This window comes from Myotis davidii, unplaced genomic scaffold (genome assembly GCF_000327345.1).
Source record: "Myotis davidii unplaced genomic scaffold, ASM32734v1 scaffold896, whole genome shotgun sequence".
In the NCBI taxonomy this organism is placed as follows: domain Eukaryota; kingdom Metazoa; phylum Chordata; class Mammalia; order Chiroptera; family Vespertilionidae; genus Myotis; species Myotis davidii.
Window position 1 is genome coordinate 24605 of NW_006287365.1, and position 8967 is coordinate 33571.

The window sequence follows — 8967 nt, forward strand, 5'->3', positions numbered from 1 at the left end:
AGTGCAGTGATGGCGAACCTATGACACTGGTGTCAGAGGTGACACGTGAACTCCTTTTTTTGGTTGATTTTTCTTTGTTAAATGGCATTTAAATATATAAAATAAATATTAAAAATATAAATCTTTGTTTTACTATGGTTGCAAATATCAAAAAATTTCTATATGTGACACGGCACCAGAGTTATGTTAGGGTTTTTCAAAAAGCTGACACGCCGAGCTCAGAAGGTTCACTATCACTGGCATAAGCTCTCCTGTTGCTTCTTCTACCCTAAGCCATTCTTTTGTTTCAGTCCCCAGCTTTAATAAACATACTGACAGAATAAAACTTTAAAAAGACCCATACACATATGCAGAATGAGTTAAGCAATACTTCCTCCTTGAATATGTTGGAAGAGTGTGAGAGGATCAGTAATCTAATTAATTTTATTTCCTTAAAAACTGAGAGTAGGGCCCTGGCTCGATGGCTCAGTTGGTGGGGGCATCATCCTGTACACCAAAAGGTTGCAGGCTCGAGTCCTAACCACATACTTAGGTTTTGGGTTCAATCCCAGGAGTGCGTGGAGAAGCAACCAATCCATGTTTCTCTTTCTCTCTAAAAATCAATAAAAACATATCCTTGGGTGAGGATTAAAAAAAATTGAGAGTAGGTCTCAATTGGTTTTATAACTCATGATGGAGTCAAAAATTGCTAAGGCAAAGCAGTATACTGTGCATTTACAATTCCTTAACAAAACACAAACTTGCCCGCTGATGAAAACAAAATAATTCACTCTCTGTGTCCAGTATATATTAGGAAAGTCAGACCCCCAAACTCAGGGAACCAGTACAAGGGCTCCAAAGCCTTGAACACCCAAGGATACAAAGCTACTCCCGGGAGCTGACATGCAGTCACAGAGCGCCTGTCCTCACCCACTGAGACCAGGTTCCGGAAGTTCTCCAGCATCACGTCTCGGTACAGCTTCCTCTGGGACGGGTCCAGCAGCGCCAGCTCCTCCTCGGTGAAGACCACAGCCACGTCCTGGAACGTCACTTCCTCCTACAACACCGAACACATGTAATCTCAACCAGCACCGAGCAGATGCCATCTGCTTGTGTTCTTTCAACAGAATGGCTAGTAGCCGTCACACGGGCCGTTTATACGGCCTGGCTGGCTCCTCCGTCACCGTCAACGTGAGAAATGGAGGCTGTTACTTCTTTAATATCCACTAAAATAAGTAGCTAATTGATTTGAGAGAGAAACATCAATTTGTTGTTCCACTTATTTACACATTCACTGGTTGCTTCTTGTATGTGCCCTGGCCAGAGATCGAACTCGCAACCTTGGTTTATTGGCACAACACTCTAACCAACTGAGCTATCTGGCCAGGGCAAGACTAGATATTTTTAAATAATATTTTTATTCAGGCGCAGCTGCTGCAGGGAAGTTCTCAGAACCCAGCTGCCTGGGATCCAGTTTCCGCCCTGGCATCTTCCTGCAGGCCCGTCTCATGCGTCCCGCAGCTCTGGACCATTGTGGGTGTCAACCTGAGACATGGGGAAAGTGAGGGGGCTGCAGGCCCACGTGCACCAGGCTGCCATGAGGCTCACGATGGAGTCCAGGCTCGGCCTCTCGCCTGTGGCCCAGGAGGCAGCCCCTCTCCACAGGCCTTGGCTGCTGCAATCTGGAGAAAGGTGTGCATCTCCTAAACTCTAAGGGACCACATGAGGCTTGCAGCCAAGGCAGCAATGGGCAGCGGCAGCTCCTGCAAGGCAAACCCCCTGAGCCTGGCCCGTGGCCCCTTTCTCTGACTTCTTAGTGAGCCAAAGCAGACCAGCCTACACTCATTTCCCCAGCCTTTCCTGTGTTTCATTGTGCCTAGCTTTAATAAACGTCTTCTAAAAATATATATATATATTTTATTCATTTTTAAAGAGAGAGGAGGGGACAGGGAGAAGAAGAAACATCCATGTGAGAGTGAAACATCGATCAGCTACCTCCTGCATGCCCCCTACTGGTATGGAGCCAGCAACCTGGGCATGTGGCCTGACCAGGAATCGAACCAGTAACCTTTTGGTGCCCGGGACCATGCTCAATCAACTGAGCCACACCATCCAGGACAAGAGAGGACATCTTTAACCACGGTTATACCTTAGGAAAGAAATATCCATGTGAGAGTGAAACATCGATCAGCTACCTCCTGCATGCCCCCTACTGGTATGGAGCCAGCAACCTGGGCATGTGGCCTGACCAGGAATCAAACCAGTAACCTTTTGGTGCCCGGGACCATGCTCAATCAACTGAGCCACACCATCCAGGACAAGAGAGGACATCTTTAACCACGGTTATACCTTAGGTTATAACTGGAGGAAACTAAGATATCCTTCAGGTGGTCAATGGATAAACTGGTACATCCAGACCAGAGTATAATTTAGTGCTAAAAAGAAATGAGCTATTAAACCACAAAAAGACATGGAAGTGACTTTAACGCATATTACTAAGTAAAAGAAGCCCGTGTAAAGGTTATTTATGGATATCCCAATTACATGACATTCTGGAAGCGGTAAAGTTATGCAGACTGTAAAAAGATCAGGGGTTGCCAGGGGCTGGAGGAAGAGAAGGATAAAGAGGTGGAGCACAAGGGGATTTCAGAACATGAAACTACTGTGTATGAGAGTATAATGGCGGGGACATGCCATAATACAGCGGTTCTCAATCTGGGGGTCGCGACCCCTTTGGCAGTCGAACGACCCTTTCACAGGGGTCGCCTAAGACCATCCTGCATATCAGATATTTACATTACGATTCATAACAGTAGCAACATTACAGTTATGAAGTAGCAACGAAAATAATTTTATGGTTGGGTCACAACATGAGGAACTGTATTTAAAGGGCCAGGAGGCTGAGAACCACTGCCATAATATATTTGTCCAAACCTACGGAATAGAATGTACACAAAGAGTGAACCCTAAGCCTGACTGGTGTGGCTCAGCATTAACCTATGAACCAGGAGGCCACAGTTCTCTTCCTGGTCATGGCACACCCAGTAGGGCCCTTGCAGGAGACAGCTAATCAAAAATTCTCTCTCGTCATTGATGTTTCTATCACTCTCTCCCTCCCTGAAATCAATAAAAAATATACTATTTAAAAAGAAAGAGGGAACCCTAATGTAAAGTCTGGATTCTGGTGATAATGATGTGTCAATGCAGTTTCATCAATTCTAACGAATGTACCCATCTGGTGGTGGTGGTGGTGGTGGTGGGGTGTTATAAAGGCAGAGGCCCTGGCCAGTGTGGCTCAGTGATTAGGATCTTAGTCTGCAGACTGAAGGGTTGAGGTCTTGATTCCCAGCCAAGAGCATGTACCTGGGTTGCAGGTTCCTTCCTTGGCCCCCATCTCAACGCTTGTGGGAGGCAACCAATTGATGTCTCTCTCACATCGATGCTTCTCTCTCTCTCTCTCTCTTTCTCCCTCCCTCCCTCCCCTCTTCCCTCGCTCCCACTCTTTATAAAATAATCAATGGAAAAATATCCTCAGATGAGGATTAACAGAAAAAAAAAATTGATGAGACTGTGCATGTGTGAAGGCAGGAGGTACAGGGAAACCTGTGTATCTTCTGCTGGATTGTAATGTGAATGCAAAACTGCCCTAAAAAATAAAGTCTATTATTTAAAAACATACACACAAACATAAGGTTATATACTACTTTGAAAAAACAATTATTACATGCAGGAATAAATGTAGTAGTAGCCCAGCTGGTGTGGCTCAGTGGCTGAGTGCCAGGAGCCAGTCCACCCTTGCTGCTTGACACAGTCGCTGCAGGGAAGAAACATCTGAACAGCATATGTTTCAAGGGACCTGGCGTATATGGCATATGTTTGCTCTCCCCCTCTTAGCGCTATGTATTTTAACCAGGTCCACCTCCCCGAGGAAGGTTGTTTCCCCAGGTGGGGATGTTGGGGATTGATGGGACTGTGGAGGGGAATGAATCAGTAAAACCCCCTAGTGCAGTGATGGCAAACCTTTTGAGCTCGGCATATCAGCATTTGGAAAAACCCTAACTAACTTAACTCTGGTGCGGTGTCACATATGGAAATTTTTTGATATTTGCAACCATAGTAGAACAAAGATTTATATTTTTGATATTTATGTTATATATTTAAATGCCATTTAACAAAGAAAAATCAACCAAAAAAATGAGTTCGTGTGTGACCTCTGACACGCATGTCATAGGCTCACCATCACTGATCTACATGAATGATCCCTGCAATCCTGGTGGAAGTGGTAGGTAGTGAAGGAGAGGGGAATTGGTTATTAATGAAATTGAGCTATTAATGGACAAAAGTAATACCGTTTTGGATTTATAACAGATGATTTTATGCCACTTGCCCACCTTTTGATGAAATATGGAAGGTGATAATTAAAAAAATATAGATAAAATTATGTGCTTGCCAAGGAACTGTAGAAGGTCAAGGGAGGACCCAAAACATACCATGATGTGACTATAGAGGCATGCTTATAGGATCAAATGGTATAAATACAGATGTAACAGGAGAAAAAAGAGAGAACCCACTATGCTGATCAACTGAACGCTGTCTCTGTGTCAATCATTCTTCGCTGACTCCGTCCACACCTTTGGGAACCCCTGGACCTACTAGGGCTAGACCTCAACAGTTGAGCAGCGACCTATGAACCAGAAGGTCACTGTTCCATTCCCTGGGCATATGCCCAAGATGCAGGCTTGATCCCCCATAGGGGGCATGCAAGAGGCAGACAACCAATGATTGATTTTCACTCATCATTGATTTTTCTCTCTCTCTCTCCCTCTCCCTTCCTCTCTGAAATCAATAAAAATATATTTTAAAAAGAGTAGATGAGTAAGTAAAAGACAGGTAGGATCTGACGCAGACATAGGAAAGACAGAATCTAGCTCCTCCTGTGTGAAAATCTCCAACAATATTTGTGCCTATGGTGCTATGCCGGATTTGAATATCCTACCTATAAAATTCCAATGGGGTCTGTATCAATGCATTTTTTCAACATTAAGCTCATAGTATGTTGAGGACAAAACATAGACATGTTATTTGGAGAATTGATTTTTTTTGGAGAAAAAAGTTGCAGGTAGGAAAATTGTCACTGCAAATGTTACTTAAAACAAAACTCCTAAATCCCCTTAATGTCTATGAGTGATAAGAAGTTAAAAATTAAAAAGTGTGTCAATAATAGAAATACTACAGAATCATAAAAAGTAAATGTGATATTAAATGAAAAAGCCCTATTTAATATTAGATGTAATTGTGAATATTAATTAAGCTATGAATACACGAAGAAGAGAATATAAGAAAATAATAGTTAATGTGCCGGCAGTGAAGTAATAAAGTTGGAGAACTTGTGGTCATTTCTATTAATTTGTCCACATATTTTTGAAGTAAAATGAAATGACAAAATAAAACCAACACTAAAAGCAAGTACAAAGTAAACAGGTCTTTAAATGCCTGGTGTTCTCCTTGAGTCATCCAGGAAAGGGAAAAGCACGTGATCTTCTGAGTAGTGAGCTGGAATTTTTAACAGTAAAAAAGTGAACCATACGCACCTTAAGTGTGGTCATTCTTGTCTTCTTACTTCTGCAAATGTAGGTCCTGGCTGAGATATGGAGAGTCCTCGCAGGCAGAGCTGTGCCTAGGAGTTTCTGAAAAGACAGAAAAAGGGCATGAAAGGGTGACCGGGATGTTGCTCACCTCCCTGAACACTTCCTGTGAATTAGCCAAGGAGCCCCTTTCTTGTACACAGCCTGGCGAGATCTCAGCAGGGCCTCCATTCCTGCACCACACACACACTGGCACCATCTCCAACACTGCCTTGTGGTACCCAAGGTCACAAATCAGATTCTGGTATGATACAAATTGAGACAATAGAATGTCCAGAGCAAGGATCATCTCTGGAGCAGCAATATATGGGTTCAAATCCTAATTCAGCATCTCACGGAGATGGGTTGTCTTGGGCAAATTAATAACATCTCTTTTCCTCAGTTGTGTCATCTGTACAACTGAGAGAATATTAGCTCCAAATTAATTGAACTCTTCAGAGCTGGTTAACACTTTAAACACTAAAAGGATTTATTTTTATAGCTATAGTAAAAAAGATGGTATTTTATAATATGAAATTGGTCTATAATGTGATCACTACCAAAAGACATTGTATGGTACCTGTACTTCTGAAGTGATTATTCTGTTCTGTGAAGGTCACTCATAACTTCTGAAAAATCTGTTGACTCGGCCTCATTGTCTTCCCTAACAATGTGAAGCTTTAGCAATAATTTTTAAATGACCACAGACAACTGTTTTCTAAAAACAACAACAACAACAACAAATTGGTTTCTAGTATCTGATAAGAAACACAAGATTCTGGACAAGATTTGTGGAAAACAGTTTTGGCAGTTTCTTAAAAGGTTATTCCTAAAGTTACCAATCACCAAGCAATTCCACTTCTAGGTACCTATCAAAGAGAAATGAAAACATATCTCCAGACAAAAACTTACACCTAAGTGTTTCTAAAACTGTTATTCATAAGAACCCCAAACAGGAAACAACTAAAATGTACACCTATGTGGGTGAATGGATAGGAAAAGTGTGGTATATCCACAATAAAATATTCATGGGCAATAAAAAGGAATGGAATTATGATATATACTACAATATGATCTTGAAACATTATAAGTTAAAGAGCCAGTCTCAAAAGACCACATATTGTATTATCCCATTTAAATAAAAGGTTGAAAAATACAGAGACAGAAAGTAAGCTAGTGGTTGGTCTGAGATATGAGAATGAGGATTAACTATATATGGGAACTAGTGGGCCTCAGCCCGACCTGCCTCCTCTCACAGTCTGGGAGCCCTGAGGGGCAGGAGGCGACCCGGCTATCAGGGGAAGGCGACGCCCCCATCACACCTCTGCTGCTGTGCAAGTCTTGGCCAGGCCTGGTTACCTGAGCCTTGGGCGGCTTTGAGCAGCTTGGCAGCCGCCACCCGAGGCTTGCCTGCACCTTGGGCCGCCCTAATGACTGGGGGGCTCTGGTGGGGCTGAGGGACTGGGCATCACCATCTTGTGGCTATGGGCACTGCCATCTTTGTGATGGGGTAATGGTCAATTTGCATATTCCCTCTTTAGTAGATAGCATAGCAGAGAGAACGAAGATGGTGGTGTAGGTAAATGCCGGTACTCACATCCTCCCACAACCACTTCAAAGTTACAACTAAAATACAGAACAACCATCATTCAGAACCCCCTGAAATCTGGCTGCATGGAAGTCCTATGACTAGAAAAGTAAAGAAGAAAGTGCATCGAGACTGGTCAGATGGGTGGAGGCACAAAACAGGCTGGACCGACACACGTGTGGGTTTTTTTTTTTAACTCGGGAGGGACAGATATATTGGCTGTGGAGGTCTCCCGCGAGGAGCAAGGGGTCCCAGCCCCACACCAGACCCCCACCCAGGGTTCCAGGGCTAGAAAGAGAAGTCTCTGTATCTTTGGGGTGTAAAACCACCAGGGATTGGGACAGAGTGACATGGAGGCTGCTGGAGAACCAGGCATTTCCTCTTAAAGGGCCAGCACAGGAGTTACACAGTCCCGCTCCCTCTGAGCTCCAGCGCTGGACAGCAGCATTGGGGGAATCAGGGACATACGGGAGGAACTGGATTGTCTGGCATTGGGGCAGGAACACAGGGGTGGCTTTTTCACAGACAAGGGTGCTTGCAGGGGTCATCATTCCTGTGCTGGGACCTCCCCCATTTCAGAGCTGACTGGCAGCCATATCTGAGTTTCCATCAGTGAGGCTCACACTGTTCACTCCACCCTGGTGATTCCCTGAGAAACCTGCCCCATCCAACTTGCAGCCCCACCCAAGTCGTTTGCAGTGGCTTTTCTGTCTGAATGTCCTATCCTGGTTCAGGCTTTAGACTTTCCTAAAATCTCTCAAACGAGGAGCAACTGGTGTCAACATGCCCCATATCTTTAATAATAAAAGCATAATATGCTAATTAGACCAGACGTCCTTCCAGATGACCTTCTGAATGAAGCCATGGTGGTGGGGGGTGGCGTGGGGGAAGTGCTAAGGCAGAGGCGGCCATGGCAGCAGGCGGGGGTGGAGGCAGAGTCAGCCACTGCGGCATCAGGGGCTGAGCCCCTTGCACAAATTTCGTGCATCGGGCCTCTAGTCTATCAATAAGATATCCAAGATTTGGCACTCATACTAGCCTGCCTTGCTTCACAGCTTGGCCTAACCTGGGCACCTCCAAGCCCAATACAAATAGCAAACAGCAGCCATCTGCAGATCCTTCTGTAGCTCCTGACAGGTGGCCCCAAGCGGTGGCAGACTTTGCACGTCCCAGAAGGCCCCAGAGCCAGCGTACCTGTTGGACAGCTTCAGACTATACCAGATTACAACTCTACACATCACAAGCCACACACTCAAGGAGTAGACTCTGTGAGCACCAAAGCCTCACTGAACCATGTCCTGCTCCATAAGGGTGTCTCTTGCACAGTGGCTCTTCCACTGTAGTCGTACCTGGTCCTCACAGTCAATTGGCCGGGAGGTCAACTCCTCGAAATCAAGGCTCAACTACAATAAGACTGTGCACACAGCCCACACAGGGGCACACCTAGAGGGCCCAGCTCAGGTGTCTGGGGAGGCTGAGCCACTGGGCCCTATAGGACACCTACTACACATGGCCAATCTACCAATTCCAGGAGACAGCAAGTCAACCTAATACATAGAAACAAACACATGGAAGCTGCCAAAATGTGGGACAAAGAAACATGTGACAAATGAAAGAACAGAAGAAATCTCCAGAAAAAGAACGAAATGAAATGGAAACAAGCACACTACTAGGTAAAGAGTTCAAAACAACGGTTATAAGTTTGCTCAAGGATCTTAATGAGAGGTTCAAGGGACTTAGACTTTCAAGGAACTAAATGAAAATTTCAAGGATCTT

General features: G+C 44.5%; 1 protein-coding gene across 2 annotated transcripts in view; it reads right to left on the reverse strand.

The window, feature by feature from the left end:
* LOC102769488 (zinc finger protein 234-like) overlaps positions 1 to 8967 on the reverse strand; it is a 27451-nt gene that overhangs the window by 13327 nt on the left and 5157 nt on the right. The window contains exons 2-3 of one of the 2 annotated variants that reach the window (XM_015560897.1): positions 5571 to 5666; positions 910 to 1036 (exon numbers count right to left, since the gene is read on the reverse strand). In XM_015560897.1, the coding sequence (XP_015416383.1) occupies positions 910 to 1036; positions 5571 to 5585 (142 nt within the window). In that variant the 5' untranslated portion in view covers positions 5586 to 5666. The remainder of the gene's footprint in view (positions 1 to 909; positions 1037 to 5570; positions 5667 to 8967) is intronic. The other variant, XM_015560898.1, reaches the window with a different exon arrangement.